This window comes from Nannobrachium achirus (genome assembly GCF_963921795.1).
Source record: "Nannobrachium achirus genome assembly, chromosome: 9".
Taxonomy (NCBI): domain Eukaryota; kingdom Metazoa; phylum Chordata; class Actinopteri; order Myctophiformes; family Myctophidae; genus Nannobrachium; species Nannobrachium achirus.
The window spans coordinates 61,649,624-61,677,499 of record NC_137818.1 but is presented as its reverse complement, the minus strand read 5'-3'; the positions used below and the strand labels follow the sequence as shown (position 1 = coordinate 61,677,499).

At 42.7% G+C, this 27,876-nt stretch overlaps 1 protein-coding gene across 1 annotated transcript; it reads right to left on the bottom strand.

Annotated features, from left to right (window-relative positions):
• nr2c2 (nuclear receptor subfamily 2, group C, member 2) lies at positions 1 to 27,563 on the bottom strand (the record flags this gene model as incomplete). The annotated part of the gene is made up of 15 exons (XM_080733939.1): positions 27,436 to 27,563; positions 25,387 to 25,471; positions 24,273 to 24,314; positions 23,103 to 23,312; positions 21,516 to 21,621; positions 19,981 to 20,160; positions 18,621 to 18,777; positions 13,909 to 13,999; positions 12,805 to 12,950; positions 10,600 to 10,777; positions 7,967 to 8,088; positions 6,988 to 7,127; positions 5,913 to 6,050; positions 3,805 to 3,910; positions 1 to 175 (listed from the first exon to the last, which is right to left on the bottom strand). Exons 2-15 carry the CDS (start codon positions 25,444 to 25,446, stop codon positions 1 to 3), a joined length of 1,851 nt encoding a protein of 616 aa, XP_080590065.1. The 5' UTR covers positions 25,447 to 25,471; positions 27,436 to 27,563.
• Positions 27,564 to 27,876: the final 313 nt, after the last annotated feature.

Genomic DNA, 27,876 nt, shown 5'->3' with positions numbered 1-27,876 from the left:
TCAGTCCGTAGCGTCGGGGTCTGGGCTGCTGTACTCTGCATTTTCCATCTTGAGGATGTAGGGAATGATGCTGTCTATAGAGACGTTACCTATTAATCCCGTGAAGAAGAGCTCCTCTGTGATGCTGGAGTTCATCAGACGCAGGGCCGGGAGTCGCGTCAGGATCCGCGTTAATCTGAGAAACCACACAAACATGGCTTTAGAATGGGTTGCCGGCGGTGTAGTTTTTGACAGCAAATTTTGATTTAGTTTCAGTCATAGTCTTTTGAATAAAATGTCTTTTAGTTTTAGTCATAATTTAGTCACCTGAAAAGTTTTAAGTTTTAGGCGCCGTTCACACTGCGTTTTGGCAACGAGAATTACGCAAAAAGAAAAGTCAGATAGGCCTTCCGTTCAGACAACAACGGCATTTTCGGGGGTTAAAAACGGAACGATCTGGATCCGCAGATTTGGGAGGAAAAGCTGACTCCTCTCTCCCCTCACGTCACCGTGTGTGCAAGAGAAACGCAAGAAGGAACAACGCATTATTATCCATGACGGAGGCGATGAGCCGATTCAGCGCCGTTACCGAGTTATGTGAATAATGTAATAATAATAATAACTTTATCGTCGAGAAAAAAAAAGGGGAAAGAAAAGACCGAGTGGGACGTTAACCCAGGGCAGTTGGATCGTAAAAGCAATTCCTTAACCACTCAACCAGCAAGGCTCAATGCAAAGAAGGGCTTTCTGTCTATATTAGTAGGAGAGAAAAAGCTTAGCATGCGTTGTTCCTTCTTGCGTTTCTCTTGCACACACGGTGACATGGACACTACATCATTTCGGCTTCATATGAACGCTTGATAAAAAGACAAAGCGCAACGGAAATATCCCGGGACCTCGCCGTTTTCTCTACAGAGCGTTGCCGTATGTACGGGGCCTTAGTCTAGTTTTAGTTGACTCATTCAGATTTTAGGCGACTAAATCTACAGTTGATTTAGTCAACTGAAATGTATTTTTGGTAGGCCACGATGGCATCGTAATGACTGATTTTACACTTGGTTGCTGAAAATAGCAGATCTACCGACGCGTTGTGAGCTTGTAGATCGGCTATTTTCAGCACGCAACATAGGAGCAACCAAACGTCTCCCCAACATTTTAGTCCCTCCTCAACATTTTAGTCTAGTTTTTATTTTATCAACGAAATTGTCAATATATTTAGTCTTAGTTTTAGTCATCACAGCTTAGTTTTTACCCTAACCCTAATCCAAAATCAACACTGGTTGCCGGTAGGGCATTCACGAATAGTGATTTTTAGTATTCGAATTATTCGAACTCAAAGTATTCGAATAGTCGAATATTCGACAGGACTGGCGAAACTGTCAAATTTTAAGTAAACAAGAGGCGAACATTGTGAAAATAGCAGATCTACATGCTCACAACGCCTCGCGTTGCTATTTTCACAATATTTATCTGCGGAACCGAGTCAAATTAAATGTAATACCTACAATTCCAAGTGCTTGTCAGGGTTCTTATGCCTTCCTATCTAGCCAAGCTTTATAAACCATGAAGAAATATATATATATTTTTAAAGACAAAATAATAATAATAAAAAAAACTAAGCGAATATTTGACTTTGGTGGACAACGTCGAATAGTAACTTTGATATTCGAACATTCGAATATTCGAATATTTGGTGAATGCCCTAGTTGCCGGTAGATGAATAGATAGTCCATCAACCACACACATACGCACGTGGTCCCATTTTGCAATTTCCTCCTCTCTCTGGCCTCAGTTTCCTGTCTCTCTACTATGAATACACTCCTCTGCATTATCAGTGATCACTATAGAAAAATACATGTTTGATATGTGCTGCTATGCGTTGTCTCTCACTTGCACAGGAGATAGTTACTTTGGGAGTACCGGTATGTGCGAAAAATAATTCACCCTCTCTTTTACACCCGTAAACTAGTGATTTTTCATAATACTGTGACTAAATCAGTGTTGACTAAAACTATGACGAAAAATGTTTGTCGACTGTGTTTTTTTTCACTGACGAAAACTAAACAAAAACTAAGCTGTGATGACTAAAACTAAGACTAAATATATTGACACTTTCGTCAACAAAATAAAAACTAGACTAAAATGTTAGGGTGTTGCGTGCTGAAAATAGCCGATCTACAAGCTTGTGCTTGTAGATTAGGGATGATTGTATTATTGACAATAATACAACACAAAATACATTACTCGTCGTTAATGCGAAACACCCGTGGACGCGGTCGGGGAAGGAGAGCGGGGCAGACAAAAGCTCCACATTGATACACCAGCCTGGGGTGATAGCCACGGCAGCCAGAGCGTTCCCACTATACTACGTTCCATGGACTTTGTCACTCCGCTTCTAGTCTCTAGAGAACAGACTCTGTGCTGCCAACGCAAGGAAGAGCAATTATTATTAGGGCTTTGATGCCAGTTCTGATGGATGCAGCTGCATAAGTTGTGTTGCTTAAAGTAATGCGCCGTTGTGCTCTCCTCTCAGCTGCTGCTTAGCAGGAAAAAAAGTGAAAAAAAGTCGATCGACGCATTGATTTTCGGCCGCGACGCGTCGATTCGCAAATAATGCGTCGATTAACATCCCTATTGTAGATCTGCTATTTTCAGCACACAACCAAGAGTAAAATCAGTCATTACGATGCCATCAAGGCCTGCCAAAATACATTTTAGTCGACTAAATCAACTGTAGATTTAGTCGCCTAAAATCTTATGATATTTAGTCGACTAAAATTAGACTAAAACTAATACTTTTCAGGTGACTAAATTATGACTAAAACTAAATGACATTTTATTTAAAAGACTGACTAAAACAAAACTAAATCAAAATTTGCTGTCAAAAACAACACTGGACAACATAAAAGATCATTTCTTCTGATCTATCCAGGAAGAACTTATAACAATGATTGCTTAGGGGTCATTCAGAATGCAGCTACATAATGCTTAATCCCGCCGTACGAGGGTGTTGCACGCCATAAACAGCCAATATACAAGCTTGTTGTCAGCTTGTACAGTAGATTGGCTATTTTCGGCATGCTTTACCTCCATACAACAAAGTACAAATCAGGCTTGAAACGGTTTAGTCCAGGGGTCTTCAACGTTTCCAGGCCAAGGACCCCTTAGCTTAGAGACATGAAGCAGGGACCCCCACGACCTGTTCATAGATTCCATATAGTTTCATCGTTTGACAGCACAATCATCAGTGTATTTTGGATTCATGTCAATTTGGGTTTTCAGATATTTAACCACTTGAACTGTCAATACTTAATAAACTTGACCTTTCACTCTGTACTTAGTCTGCTCTTTTTCCCCTCTACACCAAACTTTTGCCAAAAATAGCCGATCTACAAGCTCAAGATCTGCTATTTCTGGCTAAAGTTCTCTTAGCAAATCTTTGGTCTGAATTAGGCTTTAGGTTCTACCACTTTGTGTGGTCACGTGTTCAGATACTGGATTCTGATTGGCTTAAAACAGTGGTAAATCAGTCAACAACCTTGAGTTGGCTCATGGACCCCGCCCACTGTTGTGTTGCAGTTGATTGTAACTAAATAACCTACCTTGCAAGTTACAACTGTGTTTTCTTTCATTTATATGGTAGAAGTGGTAGAAAAGCAATTTACCATTCGAGGGTCATGGGTTGTTGGCTTCGCCTCGTGCAACAACCCTGAAACAGTGGTAAATCAGCCAACAACCCACTCCCTCTCATGGTAAATGGCTTACATTCACCATGGCTCAGAGGGTGGGTTGTAGTTTTGTAGGTTTTGGTAGAAAGCGATGTACCTGTACGTGTCATCTGGATAGGTCTTCTGCACATAGTCCTGAAGCTCCATTAGGGTTTTCTCCTGAAACTTCTCAATCTGGCTGCTGCTATCCAAGCCTGGGTGGTCTGGTGAGTGGCACACACAATAGCCATTCTCTGAAATGGTCAACGTATCATGCTGGTTCAGTCAGTAGTTTTGTTCAATAGTTCAGTCACTGCCACAGGAGTTGCATTTTTAAATTGCTAAATGATTCGCTCTCTTTGTTATGCCTAGTGCTAGACCAGGGGTCTTCAACATTTTCAGGACAAGGACCCCTTAGTTGAGAGAGAGATGAAGCAGGGACCCCACAACCTGTATATTGATTCCATATAGTTTAATCGTTTGACAGCACAATCATCAGTGTATTTTGAATTCATGTTAATTTGTGTTTTCAGATATTTAACCACTTGAACCGTCAATACTTAAAAAAACTTGACCTTTCACTCTGTACTTAGTCTGCTTTTTTCCCCTCTACACCAAAGCTCTCTGCCGAAAATAGCCAATCTACAAGCTCACAACGCCTCGCAGCACAAGGCGGCTGCGAGGCGTTGTGAGCTTGAAGATCTGCTATTTTTGGCAAAAGTTCTCCAAATATGGCTGCTAGAGTTCAAGTGGTTAATAAAAAAAAGGAGAAAAAAAGGTTTCTATCGCACAAAGATTTGAAGGACCACCTGTAGTAACTCTGAGAACCCCATAGGGGTCCCAGACCCCCTGTGGAAGACCCCTGGGCTAAAATTATTCGCTCTCTTTGTTGCTCCTAGTGCTAGACTTTGGAGCAGGTCAACGTGGGTCTCAAGCGCAATTGCTTTTTGACTCTTCTCTCTGTGGGGCCTTTTCCACCGGCAAAGAACCGGTTCCGGTTCTTTCTCCCGCCTATGGGATCAACCAGAGTTGTGCTTTTCCACCGAGAACCGGAGTTGGTTCCGAACCGTAAAAGTTGGTTCCGAACTGAAACCACAGAATCCTTGGTTTTTCCAGTGAACCACCATCTGAACTGGGGGACAATGGCTCTGGTTCAATCTGGTGGAAACGCAAGCCGGTTCTCAAGAACGAACCAAGGTTCCAAGAAAGTTGAACCGGCACTGGTTCTGGAACCAAGGTTCTTTGGTGGAAAAGGCCCCTGTGTGTGTAAGATACGGGTGCTGGATGGGTGCAAAATCATTTGTTTTCTGAGTGATTGACTGATTGAATACTTTATTAACAGTTTGCAAAACAGCACAGGGTCTGCTAAAAATATATGCACTATGGATTATTTCCATTGGGATACCGTGTATTCAATTCATTGAAACAAGATGGAGAACAACATTCATCTAAAAAAAAACACATGGGCGCTGGGCTTAAAAAAAGACATCTGCGTCAGTTGAAAAATACCGACTATAATTTGCGCTGCACCTTAGCATCCTCTTGTGGTGGGTGGAAGACAGGGCCCTTTGTCTGTGAACAGTGAACACCTCACACTACAGAATAATGCAGGCAGATAATCTGCTCCGTACAGCCTCACATGGGGAACACCTCTGTAATTGTAGGGAGGGGCACATGTGCCCCCAAATCAGGGTAATTATGCTCTAGTGCAGTGGTTCTCAACTGTGGGTCGGGACCCCAAGGGGGGTCCCCAAATTATTTAGGGGGGGTCCAGAGATGGTTAACTTAATGTGCAACATCTTTTTCTAACTCAACAGTAAACAAACCAGCATAACGTTTAAGTGTAAAGAGGGTACCTGCACTTTTAATACCTCTAAATTAAACATTGTCCAAATTGTCAAATATTAGAGTCAGAAATTGTGAAAATAGCCGATCTACACACTCACAACGCCTCGCGTTACAAGGCGTTGATCGGCTATTTTCACAATAGAACCGTGTTATAAAAAATGTAATGCCTCAACTCTTAGTGCTCGTCAGGATGGGTGGTCCCCAGTTAAATTATGATTATTTTGGGGGTCGGGCCTGAAAAGGTTGACAACTACTGCGCTATTGTGGGGACACCTTAAGCCCTATAATGACATGACATGCAAAACCAGGGACACCAGGTTGAAAGTGCTCAATGGACCCCGATCAAGGCACTTGTCTTTTCAAACACACTGTACTCACCGGGACTGAACAACACTATAGCCTTTAGGTAGGCGAACTCGTAGCCGTCCGTCTCCACTCGCGTCATGCTGTTACAGAACTCCTGCAACTTCCAGATGTGCTCCATCACCTGCTTCACCCTCTCCCCAGAAACCTTGTCTGAGACAGAGAGAAAGTCGGGCCTTTATTTGACCAAGTAGTTTGCTTACATAAAGCAGCTGTTCGAATGCATAATAAACAAAAGAAGTGTATTCCCATGGGAATAAACAGGGTGCCAATCATTTGACTGAAGCATTTACAGTACATAACATTAATGTAGTTAATAATCCGGGTTAACGTAAAGGTTTGCTGATACTGTACTTCCTATATGAGGTTCAAGTGAAGTTGTTACTTCTTGTGGCACATTAACACTTCTACTGCCTCTTACTTTGAAGGGATGCTTGGTGCCTTGGTGCCGTTTCCTCCGTAGGCCGCTGCTATTATTTTGAAGGGCCGGGCGGGGTTGTTTTTGCGCAGATGGATTATCACTTGACTTCAACGTTTACGTCATCTAGTCACATGACAATGTGGGCCCAGAAAAGTGTCATGGCCATGCCCAGCCGAGTGCAGTTTGTACTGTAAACATGCCAACCTTGGGATCAAAATGTCTCTTTTTGAGTAAATGAAGTCTCTTTATGGGCCTCTCAATGGATTTACTATGGAGGACGTTCACTTTGCGTGCACGGCTGCATGCCCAACGTGTGTTGTAAACAAGTCGCGGGATTTACCGATGCACAGTGGACCACGGAGCCGTATAGTAAGTCATAATATATTTACTGTATTTACAGCACCATGATATTAACCCTTTAAATGACGGTGAGGACTGTCATAGGCAACAGAAGTGTTAAGAAAGCGTTAACACAAAGTTTGCGTAAAAACACTCAGTTTTTACCCTGATTAAGACTGTGGAAATCAGATAACGGTGTATACATGCCCATTTCACTGACGGGTGCACTGCCCGAATAATTGGGGTGAGATCGGCAGAGTGTGCAATTTGCATATAAATGCACTCAATACAGTATAACTCAGTCATTATGAGGTCTGAAGGCCGTCCTACCATCCTGGATGCTGCTCTGCAGGTGGTTGATAATGGCAGCTAGGATAGTGGAGAGGTTCATCACATGAGCACACTGAGCAAGACCCAGAGTGAAGAGCTCGTTCCAGCAGGCTCGTATCAAACTGGTGTTCACCTCCTGGCTGAGAGAGAAACACAGAGAGAGAGAGAGAGAGTGAGACAGAGGTGAATAACCTTCAAATAACGGGAACGTGCCCGAGTCACGTTAGATTTTAACCACTTTAACCATTATTTTATGCTTTAACTATTGAAAAATAGCAGATCTACAAGCTCGCAGCGCGGCACCGAGTGCCGCGCTGCGAGCTTGTACATCTGCTATTTTTGAAAAATCGTGAGAATGTGTGCAAATCTTTGAACATCTTTGACCCGACTTCTAAATCCTTCCTCTAAATCAGTGGTTCTCAAACTTTTTCATGTCAAGGACCCCCAAAATTACATTTATTTGGCCGCAGACCCCCCCCCCCCCCCCATCTCAAAATATGTTGTTCCAGGGACCCCCCAGAAGCAGAGATTTGAGTTACAAAGGTTTGCTTTGAAAAAAATATATTGAAAAATGTGCACAAATTTTCACGATTTTTTTTAGCAGATCTACAAGCTCGCAGCACGGCACTCGGTGCTGAGCTATGAGCTTGTATATCTGCTATTTTTCAATAGTTAAATCATTAAATAATTCTAGGCCTAAATGGGATAAAGGAACCATAACGTGGGTACAAAGTTATACATAACACAAAAGAGAAGCTGTCTGCGCTACTGGCTACAAGTTATAATTAAAAGTGTCTTTGTGCAGAGTGCGCTCACACACCCAAGCGGAAACAGTCGATCCACAAGCTGACAACACATTGTGAAGCAACGGAACAGCTTGTGGATCCGCTGTTTCCCGCCTACAATGATGATGCCAAAAATAGGGACGGCAGATTGAAAGTGGTTTAAGTGTCATTCGTGCCAAGTGCGTTCTTCTCACCCGAGGGCAGAGAAGGCAGGGATGGAGCGGGCCCAGTGCATGGAGAGGAAGAGGAGGCGGGACGCGGATTCACAGATGTAGTGCACGTTCAGATACTCAGGCATTGGACTGGGCATGGTCAACTGGAGGAAACGAGATTAAAGTGAGAGAGTCAAAATGGTCCAAAGACAAATAAACTTTCACAGGGTTCCCACACATTTTTACCAATTAATTTCCAAAACTTTTCCAGAATATTTAACCCAATTTCCAGGACTATATAACAATAATTCAGCTCAATAATAGGTTGCTTACTCCTATGCACAATGCCCAAAGACAGATAGTGTATGCCAGTGGTTCTCAACCTTTTCAGGCTGTGACCCCCGAAATACTCATGTTTTAACTGGGGACCCGGCACCCTGACGAGCATTAAGAGTTGAGGAATTTTGTATAACACGGTTCTATTGTGAAAATAGCAGATCTACATGCTCACAACGCCTCGCAAATGTAGATCGGCTATTTTCACAATTTCTGCCTCTAATATTTGACAATTTGGCCCATGTTTAATTTGTCATTTCAGAGGTATTAACAAAATCAATAACCAAAGACAATGCATAGCTCCTTCCAGGACCCTTGATAAATTCCAAAACTTTTCCAGTACTGGAAAAATATTTTTCTAATTTCAAAATATTTCCAGGAATTTCGTGACCGTGGGAACCCTGCTTTCATTATTTAAAGCCTACAGCATATGACAAAACGACGTAGAACCCTTTTTCAGCTCGGGCAGGTCTTCTCGGGAAGCAAGACAGTATCGAGGACAAAGGTGTTTTAAACTCTAGAACTGTGGTTTTAACCACAGATTATTTGCCCATTGTTTATATCAATCTCCAACATGCTTTGGTGTCATTTGCCCCGAAGATTTCACGGCTTGTACTGGCAGACGCGCTGTGCAAAGTGTGTGCCATCTCTTTCCATTAATTAACTGCCATCTGGTTGTGTTTGGAGTCGTTCAGAGGGGGATTATAGAGGTGTGTACCTCCTAACATCCTCAGACAACCTTCCTTCAAAAGTGTTCATCCATCATATGTTACTGGAAGAAAGAATACCAGTAAGACTCCCTAATCAGGAGATAAGCGACCGCCACGTCGCATACACATACTTTAGAAGGCAATCGTAGCCAATCAGGAGGGAATATGGGAAATCCATATTGATGACATGACTAGAGATACTGTGTACCGCTTTGTGTGATTTTAGGGCAAAATATGTAGGAGCAGTGTTCAAAAATGTGTTTTGCAAAGATCAGCCTGGTGGTGGCGCTAGGAGAGGGGCATGAGAGAAATCAGGAGCGGAGGTTGTGATTTGCCATCCAATTTGCGTGATTTTAGGCCAAATTCTGTAGGAGCACTGTTCAAAAATGTGTTTTGCAAAAAGCTGTGACTAGTTAAGAAATCTGCAAGAACTGCTGAACTGAACGACGTCAAGGCACTGGCAAAGTTCTTATGACATAATTCTGTTCTTATTGACCTGCCAAAGCAAAAAAAAAAAAGGTTCTTGTTCGTTCTTCCTTGTTGGAGAATGTGGCAGCTTTAAAAGGTACGGTAAGTGATATCATTTGGTTAAAACAAGGAGTGTGTTAAAAGGTTAAAACACTACAGAGTGTATTGTGTTCAATACGTTAGTCCCTCTGTAATAAACAGAAAATACATTTTCGGTGGAGTTACAATTATTGATCAGCTAATCAGGAGAGAGTACTGCTTAAATGTTATACTGTTGGAGTTTCTGCCAATTACTTTGTGTCACCACTTCCAATTTCACTTGCTCAATCTGTGTCCTTTGCGAGTTCTCTCTCCTCATTGGATCAAATTGGCATCCTGACCTGAAAAAGCAGGTTCCGTTTTCTAAAAAGAGCTGAAGAGACAGGGAGACTCCTACTGAACAAACACTCTTTATATCAATGAGGTCTATCATAGCATAGAGCCATTTACTACTTATTTTAACCCATTTAGAATGGGTACACATTATTGTGTATCATTATTTAATGCTTTAACTATTGAAAAATAGCAGATATACAAGGCACCGAGTGCCGCGCTGCGAGCTTGTAGATCTGCTATTTTTGAAAAATCATGAAAATTCGAATTTTGACCCGATTCTATAAGTGTCTTTTGAATCCTTCTAAGGTTTTTTGAAAAACCTTATGTTTCTATGTCAGCAATCTGGCCAGCCATCGTCAAAGAAAAGGTCCTTTTCACTCAACTGGAGCTCAGTTAGTCTGTTCTTGAGAGACTACTATGTCAGTGGTTCTCAAACCTTTTCATGTGAAGGACCCCCAAACTGATATGTATTTGGCCACGGACCCCCATCTCAAAATATGTTGTTCCAGGGACCCCCGAAGCAAAATTTTTGTTACAAACGTTCGCTTTAAAAAGTACATAATATTCAAAGATTTGCACACATTTTCACGACTTTTTCAAAAATAGCAGATCTACAAGCTCGCAGCGCGGCACTCAGTGCCGCGCTGTGGGCTTGTATATCTGCTATTTTTCAATAGTTAAAGCATTCAATAATTCTAGGCCTAAATGGTTTAACAAAACAATTAAGACTGAAGCATACTACATTAATTTACCGTTGTCTACTTATGATTTTGACTGCCTGCCCACCTTAAAGCCAATGTGCGTGTCAGTCAGCAGTGGCCCCTCCACCTCGATGATGGGACTGTCCTGATCGTGGCTGATCAGCTGGATGGTGGCTCCACCTTCGCACTCCCCTTTAGCGGCCAGGCTCTGTCCCACCCCTGTTTCTGATGGGTTCAGGGCTTTAGCCAGGGTGTCAAAGGCACTGTGTGTAAGACACCGACACACATGACAATCACACCCAAAAGTATAATGCAGGTGAATACAAACTCACATGCACGGAACACACACACACACACACAATATCCATGGCCACATCCACAATTATTTGGTACTAACATACTGTTTAGTACAGGGGTCTTCAACGTTTTCAGGCCAAAGACCCCTTAGCTGAGAGAGAGATGAAGCAGGGACCCCCACAACCTCTTCATAGATTCCATATAGTTTCATCTTTTGACTGCACAATCATCAGTGTATTTTGGAATCATGTCAATTTGTGTTTTCAGATATTTAACCACTTGAACCGTCAATACTTAATAAAGTTGACCTTTCACTCTGTACTAAGTACAGTCTGCTCTTTTTCCCCTCTACACCAAAGCTCTTTGCTGAAAATAGCTGATCTACAAGCTGCGAGGCATTGTGAGCTTGTAGATCTGCTATTTTTGGCTAAAGTTCTCTGAATATGGACGCTAGGGTTCAAGTGGTTAATATAAAAAAGGAGAAACTTTTTTTTTCTATCACACAAAGATTTGGAGGACCCCCTGTTGTAACTCTGAGGACCCCCTAGGGGTCCAAGACCCCCTGTTGAAGACTCCTGGTTTAGTATGTCAAATCAGTATGTGAGACTTGCTTAATATGGCTGAAAGCTTAGCAACCACTCAATAGCCTGTGATATCATTCAATAGCACGTGTAAAGTTCACTAAATTCGGGAAATATTACGGTATGCAATGCTGGTCTGACAACATGGCGTAACATCAATTACTCTTCCATTAAACAAATCTAGAACGTAGTTATTTGCTGAAACCATTGTCCAATAAACAATGTTTAACTGCTAAACAAATTGATGAACAGGCACATGTAGGTGTAGTACCTCTGCTTTGTCACAAGATGGGGCACTTTCCCAACATTCTGTGTGGCCAGATAAGTATGTCCACTATGTGTATGCCCTCAAAAGTTGCACTCTAAAGTAAACTCGGCACAAAAAGAAAGGAAACTTGACATCGGTCCATTATATCTCCCCTTTAATAATACCAAATTGTATTGTGTTTTATATCGTTTTTATCTGTGATGTGTCACCTTTACAATGAGGTAATGGGTTAGGGTTAAGCATCAGGCATTCAAGGCATGAGCTACACAGCCAAATGTGTGGGTAGCGCCGACCGATATTTTGCCCAAATGGCTTGCAATAATAATACCAAATTGTTCTGCTGACATTTACTCTCGTTTTGGGCTTCCCTGACACTGAGCTTAACATTAACAAAGTGTAGAAATAGCCAATATGTGTTGTTGTTTTCTTTTCCTTATTACTGTGGGAGAGTGCAATCATTTAATGCTCCAAGCAACAACGGTGAACACCAAAAGAACAGGCCATTTTGACCATTTTTGGAGGGGTGCTACCCACACGTTGGGCTGTGTTGCTCATTCCACGAATGCCAGATGCTTACAAGCTGTACCTCGTTGTAAACGGGACAAATCAACGATAACAATGATATCAAACACAATACCATTTGGCATAATTAAAGGGGGGATATAATGGACCGAATGTTGGCAAATTTTGGGTCGGCGCTACCCACACGTTTGGCTGTGGTGCTCATTCCACGAATGCCTGATGCTTACCTCGTTGTAAAGGTGACGAATCAACAATAAAAATGATGTGAAAAATTGGTATTATTAAAGGGGAGATATAATCGACCGGAGTCAAGTTTCCTTTCTTTTTGTGCTGAGTTTATTTTGTAAAATAGAAGTGTGTATGTAGTATGTGATTGATATGATATGATATGATATAGTACTTTATTGTCAGTTCACACTGAAATTTGTCTTACGACACAGCAGTCATGTATTCAAAACATATATACAAACATTTGTAACACATCAAGGCATACGTGACACGCTGAGTCGCGGTGCAGCCCCTGTACCAGCGCGGGCACAGCCATTGTGACTCTTAATAGAGACAACACAACAGTGTTCATCAACTTGAAAGGTGTTCATCACAGTACTGCCAACTAACTGACCGTGTAATCTCGCTGGCAGACTGCTCCTCCCGCTGGTTGTCTGAGGTATCGCCATTGTTTACGTTGTCTTTCAGTGAGTCACTGAGGTTGGCTAGGGATGTCACCACGCTGGCTAGTGTCCCCAGGCCCCCCTGCCCTGACTCCATCTGGAGGGGACACAACATTATGTAGCCATGCAAAGGATTAGCCCACTTTAAAGGTGATACACCATGCATTTAAAAAGTATTTATGTCATATTGTTTATGTCCCAAAAACGTTTTTCAAAAAGGTTTGAGGCTAAATTACCACTCCTGAATAGAGAGCCTCTCATTTTTGAATGGCTCTCAGAGCATTTTCAGCTGCAGTACCATCTTTTTGAAAAAAAATCTTAAAAAACGGCCGTTTATGACGTCACAAACGGCAGCAAATCTGGACAGCCTGTTTTGAGAACCCGTGGGATGCTTTTAACCTCCACCTTCCCAAAACCAGAGAAAGACACAACGGTCTGAAATGGGACTTTGTGAGGATAGAAGGTGCTAGTGGGACCCCAAAAAAAGGTTTTAAAATAGGAAAAGTGAATTTTCATGGTGTATCACCTTTAAGAGACTTGGAATGTTACTGGCTGTCAGAAACAGTGTCCCACGTATAGGGCTGTCACGATTATGACATTTTACATGACAATTAATTCTCACTCAAATGATTGCCATTAACAATTTAATTGTTTATTACATTTCTGTTTGGCTTTTAGGCTTTGAAGTTGCACAAGGCAATTATGACACATACCGGTAACTTAAATATACAAAGAATTTACCGACATTTTTATTCTTTTATACTAATTTGATAACTTTATACAAGAACATTGATAGTGGAAATAGCCGATCTACAAGCTCACAACGCGTCACTAGCAAAAACATAATTGCATCAATATAATTTAACATACTGTAATAGTGGTATATAACCAGTGCCTTAATAAGCTTGATGGTACTGAGGGTCTAATTGAAACATGTGCTTTAGAGAGGGATGTGAGTGGAGTGCAAACATAGATTTTGCAATACAAAAAAATAAGATTGTCATCTTGATTTCTTTCTCACACGTTTAGGCATAACACAAAGTTAGATGCTGTACCTCTGAGTCGGTGGCTAGCAGCAGCGTTCCGTCAGCCTGGATGAGAGGCTGCTGGATGTTCACTAGCATTCCCTGTTCCAACAGACTGGATCTGCATGGGAGACACAGCAATAATCAGTCAGTAGGGCTGTCACAATTATTACATAATGGTCTGATCGCGATTATTTGACATAATCGTCATAATCGTTTCCATGTTGAAAAAAGTCAAAAAGAGTGGAAATAGCAGATCTACAAGCTCACAACGCGTCGCATCGCGACGCGTTGTGAGCTTGTAGATCGGCTATTTCCACTATCAATGTTCTTTTTTAAGTATAAAGTTGTCAAATATGTCAGTAATGTCTTTGTATATTTAGGTTATGTGTCATATCTGCCATGTGCAACTTCAAAGCCTAAAAAAGCCAAACAGAAATGTAATTGTCAACGACAAAAACACAATTAAATCGTTAATCGCAATTATTTGAGAGACAATTAATCGCCATGTAAAATGTCATAATCGTGACGGCCCTACATGTCAGTATCAAAACATATTGCAATATGTGACGGCTCCCGGACGAATTGAACCATTTTAATCTCTAAATCTTCAACAAGTGAGGTGCGACACAGACAACTTAAAGATGGGGAAAGAAACCACAACCCAGCTGTTTAGAACAGCAGTCCAGGATTCATTCCTGCATGGTGTCTCCCTCTCCTGCAGTAAGATATCATTGGCTGCCAAACCACAACCTCCACCCCTCATTTCTCACATGGCCCTTTTCTAGCGCCACCATGACGCTGATTCTTGCAAAACACATTTTTGGACACTGCTCCAGTGCTCCTACAGATTTCGCCCTAAAAATCACGCAAAGCGGTACGCAGTAGGGGTGGCTCGGTATCAACATTTTGTTATCGCGGTTACCATCCTCCCATTTACCGCCGGTATTGCGGTAATTACCGCACCCCCGTATCTATTAATTAAGGTTCGGCGATAAGAGAAAATATTCCTATCATCTGCCCAAAATTCGTCGCTCCACAGTCCTATAAGCCCGACTGCTCGAGTTCCCCGTACAGCACAGTGGGTCTGGCTTTTGAAAGTAGCAGATCTACAAGCTCACAACGCGTCGCGTTTGCAACACGTTCTGAGCTTGTAGATCTTTGCAGTGTCGGGTTACTTTAGTAACGTAGGCTACAGAGGCAATTGGGTATGGCAAGCTATGGCACCTGCCATACCTAGGCTACAGGGGGAAATAATAAAATGTACTTTTCATCGTGCCTGTTGCTAAGGTATGGCAACATGACTGGTGTCTTGCACGCGCGCGAGGGCACGCGTGCAAGACACAAGTCATGTTGCCATACCTTAGCTTTTGCTGAACTGACGCTACTGGGGCTTCAGACATGTACTGCACGCTGGTGAACAAACCAGATGAGACGGGTATAGTGATTGTGTACGGTCTGTGATTATGTAAACTGACGTCTCAAATCGCATTGATTGAATGGTGATATAAACATAGTAAGCAGGTTACCAGACTTGACAGAAAAGGTTGTAGTCGAACAACGACGGGCACACGCGCTACTGTAAAAGTACTCACGTCTAGCGCTGGTTTCATTTTCGGTTTTAGTCCTCGCGCTCCGCCCATATGAATAAAACAGAAACGGCCACAAGGTATGTATAAACATACTTGTGTGAGTTGTGACGTGTGGATTATGGAGAAAGTTTAACGCTGCTGAGGCTACGAGGCTACTGCACTGCTCCAGTGTCCACTGTGTCTCCGACTCTCAATGTGACGGGCCAAGCTTCCAATTGTTCCAAACCTGTGGTACGCGGCCCAGAGCAGAGCGGCATGGAGCGCATGCGGTCCTCGCTTCTCCCCCGTTTTATAACTCGCTCGTTCTCAATAAAAATAGCCTATTTTTTGTCTTTTTTGGCCGCGGTAAGGACCCTGACACCGCGGTAGGCCGCGGTATACCGCGATACGGCGGTTACCGAACCCAGCCCTAGTACGCAGTACGTCTAGAGTCATGTCATCAACATGGATCTGTCCCATTTAGCGCCACCATCAGGCCGATTTTTCCAAACACATTTTTGGACACTGCTGACCTGACGGTCGCTTATCTCCAGATTAGGGAGTCTTACTGGTTTAAAATGTGTTTGAACTAGAACAAAGACGGCAGATCATCTAGCGTCACACTTCCATACTCCATAGTATGCATTCAGCGATCCAGCAGAGTGAAAATGGCATCGACAAACCATACTCACCATGCCAGTCTCTAAATGCTTTGCTTAATAGAGACTATCTGACAGATGTTGTAGCTAAAACTGGTTGGAAAACAAATAGATAAAAAAACAAACTGCATTTCAGAGGCAAACCAAGTCTTCAGGGTGGTCATTCATATTGGAACAATGGCATGACTGTTTTCTCGCTGCTGTTCTAGCAACTAGCATGGATTTAAAAGTCCCAAGGGCCTAAGAGTTCCCTATCTGAGTGGATCAGATTTGGATTTGGGGTGAAAGTTTTGTTTCGTTAATATTTCTAAATGTATCAAACAATATTTCTTATTGACATTATAGTCTAGTCATGTAAGCTGCTAACACTGTATAGCGTATATCGCCACTGTCAGGTGGAAACCTTGTATGTCCATAACTATTACTTTTAAAAGAACCTGTGTTCCAACGGATCAACCTCTTTCAACTGTGACCATGATACTATGTTATCCATCTGTACAGCTACCATACAGATGGATAGAACATCAATTAAATAAAAAAAAATCAAACCTCGGTTCGAAGTGGAGCGGTGAATTTGAGCAGTTCCAGGTCTATGTTTTTGATTCTATGTGTTCTAAATCTATGAATTCTGTCCTAGATCTATAACACAGTGATGTTGCTAGCTTTTTAATGTAATGAGTCCCGGGACTCAAGAGGGGTCTTTCAGATGGGTCCCAGGGACATTTTATGAGTCACACAAAAAATCAACGAGTCAATGTAATTTTTCATAAAGTGTAGCATTTAACTTGTGTTAACCCTAACCCTTTAATATGTGCAGTATATGCAGACATAGAACAGTGCAAAGTGTATGCAAAATGAAATAGGACCTACATTAATAAAATAAGATAAAATAAAGACCAGTAATTCCCAACTGATACTTTTACTCCACTAAATCTCGGATCCGAACTTTACTCCACTACATTCATTACAAAACTTGATAGTTATTAGTTAGTTTGTAGATTTTGATTTATACAAATCATACATTAACCACTTCAGCTGTAGCCTATATATATTTGGCCATTTAAATAGCTCACATTGTGAGCTTGTAGATTTGCCATTAAAAATATTTGTATACACTTGAAATGGGACATTCACAATGAGTACTTTTACTTTTGGTACTTTAAGTACATTTTGATATCAATACTTTTGTGCTTTTACGCACAAAAGTAAAAAACAAAAAGTTTTTTGTTCTGGTAGCTGCAGAGAAAGGTCCTTGTCCAAATGTCCTCCTGCATGTGGTTGTGTATGAGTGAATAATGAAGATGAGTTGTCGATGCTTGCTTGGTCCCAGTGGTGTTTGTTGACTTTAAGATAACACTGTGTCGTTACTGAGGAATGTCAACAATGTTGCCAGGTTTGCTCATTATAAGTGACTTTGGTCTTCTTTTCCTGTAAAGTCTCTAGTTGCGAATTGCTTTTATTTGGGCTTGTTTCTGAAGTATAGTTGCTTATGTGGCTTGCTTTCAACATGCTTTTAGAAAATAGCGAATGTAATATAGGTCAAGTGGTGAAACCTTTGGGCTCGTTTTCATAGACCTGTTTGCTTGTTTCACTCACAGAATCTGGCAACCGTGGCTTCTCCCCTCTGTGTGTGTGTTGCTTGTTTTTGGAGTGAGTGTGGGGGGTGGGCCGTGTGTGCATGCGTTTGTGTAGTGTGTGTGTGTGTGTGTGTGTGTGTGTGTGTGTGTGGGGGGGGGGGGGGGGGGGGTGCGTGCGTTTGTGTAGTGTAGTGTAGTGTGTGTGTGTGTGTGTGTGTGTGTGTGTGTGTGTGTGTGTGTGAGTGCGTGCGTAGTGTGTGTGTGTGTGTGTGTGGGGGGGGGGGGTGCGTGCGTTTGTGTAGTGTGTGTGTGAGAGTGTGGGGGGCGGGCCGTGTGTGCATGCGTTTGTGTAGTGTGTGTGTGTGTGTGTGTGTGTGTGTGTGTGTGTGTGTGTGTGTGTGTGTGTGTGTGTGTGTGTGTGTGTGTGTGTGTGTGTGTGTGTGTGTGCGCGCGTGCGTTTGTGTAGTGAGTGTGTGTGTGTGTGTGTGTGTGTGTGTGTGTGTGTGTGTGTGTGTGTGTGTGTGTGTGTGTGTGTGTGTGTGTGTGTGTGTGTGCGTGCGCGCGCGTGTGTGTGTGTGTGTGCGTGCGCGCGCGCGCGTTTGTGTGTGCGTGCGTGCGTAGTGTGTGTGTGTGTGTGTGTGTGTGTGTGTGTGTGTGTGTGTGTGTGTGTGTGTGTTCCTTGCACATGTGAGTGAGTGCTGAGGTGAGTGTGCCTGGCCTGCACAAAACAGCGCCCCTCCTTTAACTAGTGTGTTGTGTGTGGCCACTCAAGGTATTGCCAGACTACGGACACGGCCAGCCAGCCAGCCACCCAGCCAGCCACCCAGCCAGCCACCCAGCCACCCACCCACATACCCACGGATATACCTGTCTATTGGGAGCGTTTTCACCGCTCCAAAAAAACATCCTGGATTGGAGGTTAAATATCACTTTACCGTGAGCCTTCTGTGTCTGTGTCAGAGATGAAGGTTGGCGTTGCGATGAGAGGGCTGTTGAGGTCTTTACGGATGTAGATCTTCTGGGTTGAGGCAGCACAGTTGGCGTGTCTCTCTCTGGGCACAAGGTCAATGGGCTTCCTCTCGCTCTGTACAGCTGTCCACACCAATAATATAACAAAGAATATATATGGTAAACACAAACAGTATAAATCAGGGGTTCCCAAACTGTTTTGTTCGTTATCGTTGTTGTCAGGTGAAAACCTTGTATGTCCAAAACCGTGTCCAATTTTGTATTTATCATCTATAAAATGTACTAAACTAGTGAAAACAGCAGATCTACAAGCATGATGCGAGGCGTTGTGTGCTTGTAGATCTGCTGTTTTCACTAGTTTTGTGCGACAGTCTTGTATGATGAAGCAGTGCTTTGCTTTAACAAAAGACGTGTCACGTGCACATTTGAAACTTGGAGATACAAGGTTTCTGCCCGGCAGTGACGATATTTTAGTGATTATGTTGCGAGGAAAACGTTGAGATAATAGCCATTTTGGTTAGAACTGACTGAAAATAACTTTGTACTTCAAGTTTAAAATAATACTAAATATTTTCCAAATTGTCCAAATAAATTCCAAATATTATCAATTTATCTCACGGCACCCCAGGACTGCCGTCGCGGCACCCCAGGGTGCCCCGTCACCCACTTTGAGAACCCCTCATATAAATCACGTTTCTGGATCAGGGTCTACTTGAACATCTGGAAAGTTTAACACATTTTCGTGCCGAGGACGGAGATCTCTGTGTTCCCCTCTTTTCAAGGTAAAACCGTAGCAGGCGGGGGGACATCTCATTAGTCCTACATCTCAATAGTCCTACTTTGGTTAGGGTTAGGTTTTAGGGTTAGGTTTAGCCATAGTTTTATTGAGGTTAGGGTTAGGGTTTGGGTTAGGTTTAGGCATAGTTTTACTGAGGTTAGGGTTAGGTTTAGGCATAGTTAACATTCACCAGATTCGGACTAATGGGATGTAGGAACAACATGTTGGACCAATGCCATGGCACCGTGGGCAGTCTTTAGCACCCGCGACTGATGCAAAAACTCAAATTCCCATCGGCATTGGGAGATGACATAATCATGACATAATCATAATGACGTGATCAGGAAATCACAAACATTGATGTATCTAGTAATCTAACTCCAGATGACGTTATTGGTCAAAACAAGCCCTTCTCTACGGACCATAATGTGCGTCTGGGTGAAAGAAAATACGACTGCCGCGCCCGACCGTGACGAATTACTAGCGGCTGTAACAGTGGACTATAATTGAACGTGTTAATGCGTGATCCTGGGATGGCACAAACTCACACTCCATCTTCATCCCCATCTCAAGGCACTTCCTCAGCCGGCAAAACTGGCAGCGGTTCCGGTGATGTTTGTTGATGATGCAGTCCTGTTTGCTGCGGCAGCTGTAGGTCAGGCTCTTCCTCACACTCCTCTTGAAGAAGCCTTTACAGCCCTCACAGCTGACTGCACCGTAGTGACGCCCTGAACACACACATGGAATGGATGTGTGGGAGTCACTGTTAGGGGTGGGCGATATGGTGATAAATATCGTTGAGACGATACAATGTCTCCACAATATGCCTTTTCAGAGGTATCGTATATATCGTGATACAATGAGGGAGCCTTGTAAAAAATCCTGTTGAAGTGTTAATACAGAGATGCATTGCAGAATCCATTTAAACCTGCATTTTGGTCTAAATCTGTAGTTCTCAAACTTTAAAATGTCACGGTCTCCCCTTAACTCTGAGAGTATACAAATGGAACCAAATGGACCCATAAGGGTCCATTTGGTTCCATTTGTATACTGTCAGAGTTACACACTTATAAGGGTCAATTTAGTCCCTGGAACACTGGTCTAAATGTTATGTTTTGTTACCTTAATAGGTGGTTGTACTGTTAAGTAACTTGAAAAATAACAATAAAAACCAACATGAAAAAGAATCGTGATAAGATCGTGTATAGTGATACGGCTTGGAAGAATATCGTGATATTGTATTTTTCCACACACATATCGCCCACCCCTAGTCACTGTGCATATGTGTTGTTTTAAAGACGGATCTTCCAGGTTAAATACAATTGTTGTAGTTGTTCAAGGAAATCACCAAATCTTATGAGGCCACAGTGAACAGTGCCCTTTGCCTGCCACAAGTAGTGACATGTCTGACCCCTGTTGACCTATAAAAGGTTCAAATCAAAATACCATAGAAATAAGTGAAACTTTAAACTTGGCACGCTACCGTTATTCCAGTTTACAATCACTTAAATATTGTTTTGAGAAATGAGAAATTTATGGAAGCTGACAGAAAAGATAACACTTAAAATATGTTATTGTCGCACCACGCAGTGCACATTTTTGGGGCGGTGCAACTAATTAAGAAAGTTAGCCACACCAGTGCAAACAATCTATTGGTAGTCTCAAGCCTTAGGCCTAGGCCAGATGGAGCTGGATATTTCATATATCCCAGTTTTTCAGATATCCACATAGAAAAATATCTAGGTCTACACGACAAAGATATCTAGGTCTAAAATAATCTGAGTCCCCAGACCTCCACTAGGGGGACAAGCACACACACAGTTAAGTCTTCAGAGATATCCGGGTTCCATGTCTACACGGATCCAGTGAATCGGATATTTTTCAATGTCTCCACTCTCCACACACCGGTTTCAAAAATATCCAGCTTTGTGTGGCTGCAAGCCCCAACCGCACAAAAAAATGTCTAGCAAATGTCTAGCTTCCGAAATATCCAGCTCTGTGTAGCCGGCACCTTAATCGGGCTGTACGTGAGCTAACAAGCGTGCAAGCAGTGTGTGTGTTCAGTATGTGAAGCCGGACGTACCTGAAGCCTTGTCTCCGCACACCACACAGTACTCCACCGGCTGCGGTCGGTTCAGATCCCCCGCCTGTCCTAGCAAGCGCTCCATCGACGCCGCATCTGTGACAATCTGGGAAAAGGGTACAAGGATAAAGGTACAGTCAAACAATCTCCTCTCTAATCCCAAGTCCTTATTATTAATACAGTTTTAGTATCACTGTTGGCACAGCTTTAAGGTGTCAAGAACAAAAGTAGTACACACCAGAAACACAAACGCCTGCAGCCACAAATACCAGATCGTATCGTGCTACGCTATGACGTGGTTTTAGAGAAGGGGTTTTCAAAGTGGGTGACGGGGCACCCTGGGGTGCCGCGACGGCAGTCCAGGGGTGCCGCGAGATCATTTGATAATATTTGGAATTTATGGACACTTGAAAAAATATTTAGTATCATTTTAAACTTGAAGTACAAAGTTATTTTCAGTAATTTCTAACCAAACTGGATATTATCTCAACGTTTTCCTCAAATAATCACTAAAATATCGTCATTGTCGGGCAGAAACCTCGTATCTCCAAGTTTCAAATGTGTACGTCTTTTGGTAAAGTAAAGCCCTGCTTCATCATACAAGAAAGACTCTTGCACAAAACTAGAGAAAACAGCACACAGCGAGGTGTTGTGTGCTTGTAGATCTGCTGTTTTCACTAGTTTAGTACATTTTATAGAATACAAATACAAATACAAAACGGTTTTGGACATACAAGGTTTCCACCCGACAACGACGATATGCTATAAATATAAGGTGCTGGGAGTGAAAATGTAGGGGTGCCTCGGATTAAAACAATATTTAGAGGGTGCCCTGAGACAAAAACATTTGGGAACCCCTGTTTTAGACCAATGAATCTCACACTTTTTAATTTCAAGGACCCCCAGATTGATATGCATCAGGCCACCGGCCCCCATTTGAATCAATTTCTTTTCTCTGGGACCCCAATCTACCCTGTTGTGAGAGTGTACAAATGGACCCCTATACCGGTCGATTTCATTCCATTTTACACTCTGAGTTACAGACCCATTAAGTCCCTGGACCCTACACTGAGAACCAGTATCATACTGTAGACCAGGGGTCTTCAACAGGGGGTCCGGGACCCCTAGGGGGTCCTCAGAGTTACTACGGGGGGTCCTCCAAATCTTTGTGTGATAGAAACTTGTTTTTTCACCCTTTTTTATAATAACCACTTGAAACCTAGCCTCCATATTCTGAGAACTTTAGCCAAAAATAGCAGATCTACAAGCTCACAGCGCCTCACGCTGCGAGACGTTGTGAGCTTGTAGATCGGCTATTTTCGGGCAAAGAGCTTTGGAGGGGGAAAAGAGCAGACTAAGTACAGTGAAAGGTCAAATTTATTAAGCATTGATGCGGTTCAAGTGGTTAAAGATCTGAAAACACACACTGACATGAATCCAAAATACACTGATGGTTGTGCTGTCAGACGATGCAACTATATGGAATCTATGAACAGGTTGTGGGGGTCCCTGCTTCATCTCTCTCTCTCAGCTAAGGGGTCCTTGGCCAGAAAACGTTGAAGACCCCTGCTGTAGACTATTGCGTACCTGTATCCTGCCAGGCATGAGGCGGCCGTCTGCAGCTGTGAAGATGAGCTGCTTGGTGGTGGTGTGGCTGTCAGGGGAGGCCAGGATGACCTTGGCCGCGCCAGCGCCATCTGCAGTGGTCAGGATGAACTGCTGCTGCTTGGCAGCGCCGGACGGGTTCATCGCTGTCACTATCTGGAACTTCTGAGCCGCCTGCTGCTCAGTTACAATCTGACAGCAAAGAGGAAGGAAGACGCAACCGTCTTAACCATTCATCGATAATTGAGTTGAAGAGTTGTAATGGATTAAGTTAGGCCTAGAATTATTGAATGCTTTAACCAGTGAAAAATAGCAGATCTACAAGCTCACAGCGCGGCACCGAGTGCCGCGCTGCAAGCTTGTAGATCTGCTATTTTTTTTAAAAGTCGTAAAAATTTGTGCAAATCTTTGACTAAATGTATTTTCAAAGCGAACGTTTGTAACTCAAATTTTGCTTCTGGGTGGTCCCTGGAACTAGATATTTTGAGATGGGGGTCCGTGGCCAAATAAATATAATATATCACATGAAAAGATTTGGATTTCAGCATTTCACCAGCGTCGGACAAATGTGACGTCGAACTATCGCACGCTACGCTCCCGAGTCCCGAGTAGAACATTTTTTCTACAACTAGTTCGTTGTGATAGCCTTTTCGCTTGCTGCAAGTAGGATCTTAACTCATTCCCAGCCAAATATGATTTTATCATCTTTTCTAGGTAGTCCCAGTCAGACAGATCATCTTTCACCATCTTTTATCACATTCTGTTAACACCTGTGCAGAGGGATTCATTCAAGGTACAGATATTTGACTGCACAGGTGTTAGCAGAATGTGATGGAATATGGGCAAAAAGATGATGAAAGATGATTGGAATTGGCTGCAGATAGGATAGATAGGAAGTTTTTAATTATTTTCATTATTAAGTCAGGCTACTATCTGGTAAACATTGTATATTTCTCCTGCAGGTCTATTGTCTGATTTATTTATAGTATACTATAGTATACTATATTGGGGATGCACCGATATATTGGCAGTATATCAGTATTGTCCGATATTTACCTTGTTGACTGCCATTGGCATATCGACAAATAAGATTCACCAATGACAGAAGCCATTGCCTAACTATTGTTGTGATGCATAAATGTTGCACTGTACCTGAATTCGCTGTGGTGTTGAAGCGGGCTCGGTGGAGATCACCTGGAAGTGTTGCAGAGGACCACTCATCACTGAATCTGCAGGAGAGGACGATACAAGTTACAACAACCTTCAACATTTCCAAATCCGTCCAATTCTATCAAATAATCTGCAGCAGGCACACTGTTAACACGTCTGACATCTGCTTCTGTTTGCAGGGTCAGAAGAGCCGAAATTGGTCAAGCAAACGACAACAACACTGAGATGCAAGGGTCACTGTGAACCTGACGCTGAAACTAGGGCTGTCACAATTATGACATAATCGTCTGATCGCAATTATTTTGTCATAATCGTGAATGTCAGAAATAGTGGAAATAGCCGATCAGCAAGCTCACAACGTTGTTGTGAGCTTGTAGATCGGCTATTTCTACTATCAATGTTATTTTTTAAGTAGTAAGTTGTCAAATATGTCAGTAATTTCCGTAATATTTGAGTTATGTGTATCTACCATGTGCAACTTCAAAGCCTACAAGCCAAACAGAAATGTAATTGTCAACAACAAAAACAGAATTAAATCGTTAATCGCAATTATTTGAATGACAATTAATCGTCATGTAAAATGTCATATCGTGACAGCCCTAGCTGAAACTGTGGTGTTTCCATGGCATGAAGGCAAAAAAAAAAGAAAAAACAGAATACACCACATCTACAGCCAGTTTGAGTGCGCATCATTGGGTTAATAGACAGTTAATCGAACTAATCGATTTCATTGATTTGAAAAATAATCAATTTGAATATAATAATCGATCGTGGGGGGGAGAGATATAGAATATAGAAATGTAGTATTTGTTTCATTAGTTTTCGGAGCCGAAGGGCTTACATGGTTAATCTGACTAATCAATAGATTTGATTCATCATTATCTTACAGTCTATGTAACCATTGGAAATGTGTGCATGCATCGCTCTCTCTCTCTCTATGACTGTTCATTTACAAAATATGCTTCCTCTCTAATACACACACACACACACACACACACACACACACACACACACACACACACACACACACACACACACACACACACACACACACACACACACACACACACACACACACACACACACACACACTCACCTCTACCACCTGCTCAGTGGCCATTTTCTGCTGAGCAAGCGTCTCCAGGTTGGTTGTCATGGCGATGTAAGGTCATTGGCGAGGTCTGTTTGAAAGAATGCCAGAGATGTGTGTGAGGCGTAGAAGTGCAGCATACATATACTGTATATGACATACAGTATTATATACTGTACTTCCTAGAACAAGGGTTCCCAACCATTTAGGCTGCGACCCCCCCAAATTAATCATATTTGAACTCGGACCCCCCACCCTGACAAGAACTTGGAATAGTAGACGGTACATTTGACTCGGTTCCATAGATATAGATAAATATTGTGAAAATAGACAAACTACCTCTGTATACACCAAGGGTCTTCAACAGGGGGTCTGGGACCCCTAGGGGGTCCTCAGAGTTACTTCAGGGGGTCCTCCAAGTCTTTGTGCTATCCACAACTTTCCAACATCCCATCGTGCATTGCGCAGAATGTGCAGGCAGCTTCCGGCGCCGCAGCCGAGAGTGATCTACAAGCTCACAACGGTTGCATCTGCGACGCGACGTGAGCTTGTATGTCTGCTGTTAACCGGAATTTAATGCTACAGTAAATTCTCGCGGAAACAGGTGGATAGAAACCTTTTTTCTCCTTTTAACCACTTGAACCCTAGAATCCATATTCTGAGAACATTAGCCAACGTGCTGCGAGGTGTTGTGAGCTTGTAGATCTGCTATTTTTGGCAAGAGGTTTGGTGTAGTGGGGGAAAAGGTGAGTGAAAGGTCAAGTTTATTAAGTGTTGACAGTTCAAGTGGTTAAATATCTGAAAACACAAATCAACGTTTTCAGGCCAAGGACCCCTTAGTTGAGAGACAGATGAAGCAGGGACCCCCACAACCTGTTCATAGATTCCATATAGCTTCATCGTTTGACAGCACAATCATCAGTGTATTTTGGATTCATGTCAATTTGTGTTATCAGATATTTAACCACTTGAACCGTCAATACTTAATAAACTTGACCTTTCACTCTGTACTTGGTCTGCTCTTTTTCCCCTCTACACCAAACCTTTTGCCAAAAATAGCCGAGCGCGAGGCGTTGTGAGCTTGTAGATCTGCTATTTTTGGCTAAAGTTCTCTGAATATGGATACTAGGGTTCAAGTACATGCATATAAAAAAGGAGGAAAAACGTTTCTATCACACAGATTTGGAGGACCCCCTGTAGTCACTCTGAGGACCCCCTGTTGAAGACCCCTGCTTTATAGCTGTTGTTTTATGAACTGGTGACAATGATCTTTGAAAGGTGATCCATAAATGCCCTGCCTCATGTCCACATCATCACCAGCCCCCATTGGCTGAGGAGGGGGGGGGGGGTTGTTTGCTGATTGGCCGGACAGAGGATCAATCAACACTTTCTCCCATTAAAACAGTGGACAAAATGGAGAGTCTGGCAATCAGCCAATAATAGATAGAGTGCCCTCATTAGAAGCATCACAGAAATTTTCTTTATCAGACCAATATGTGTAAAAATATATATTGACAGCTATGTCAACATGGTGGGAATAAAAGTGTAACGCCATTATGTCAACAAAGTGTTACTTGTACATTATTATTTAGAAGCATTAAATCCAGTTCCTGTCCCCGGGATGGCAAAGGTAAAAGGGTCGAGTTCACTGCCTTTGCAGGGAGCTAGGCTAACGTTAGCTTCTGTAGCCGAGCAGCAGTGAACTGCAGCTGTCCTGTCTGTTCTCCTGTCTGGCTCTTTATCTTAGAACTTATCTAGAACATTTGGGTTCTTCTATCTAGCAGTAGATCTACAAGACAACAGATCTACAAGACAAATGTGACGCACTGTTAAATCTGATCTTTTTTGAGGGGCAGACAGAGAGAGAGAGCTGCTGCTAGCCACACACCGACAGGTCTCTCACACCCCAACCCGGGCTTTGAGGCTTCAGGGTCGGTCTAGGTTGCAGAGCTCGCCTCGGCTAGCCGTCCCAAAAGCTAACGGTGTGGAGCTGGATCTTTTTCTTTTTCCTATCGTTTTGAATGAGGGAAGAAAAAGCAGCGGATCTTCACTTACCTCCTGCGGGCCGTTGGAGGAGATTTCGCGGATTTCTATCAAAGTTCTCCGCTGTTTTTAATATAATAAAGTGTTTGTTTTGGTTTTCTTCTTCTGTTAAAGGTCATAGTTCGTGACCCCCGGCGTCGCACCGCCTTGCCAGCAGCGCTGAGGTCTGTGAGGTTGTTTTTTTCTTCTCCTCCTCCTGTCTGCGCCCAGTGGCGTCAGTTCAGCAAAAGCTAAGGTATGGCAACATGACGGGTGTCTTGCACGCGCGCGTGCAGGACACCAGTCATGTTGCCATACCTTTAGTCAGGGAATATGAATTAATAAAACCTGGGAATAAATTCCTTACCAAACAATTTCTTCACCAATGTGTTCGTAAAGGAAAGGTGTCTAGTAACATATCTAACAAAGATTGAAATTCAACATCCCTAGCAAAATATTTGACAGCTAGGGTAA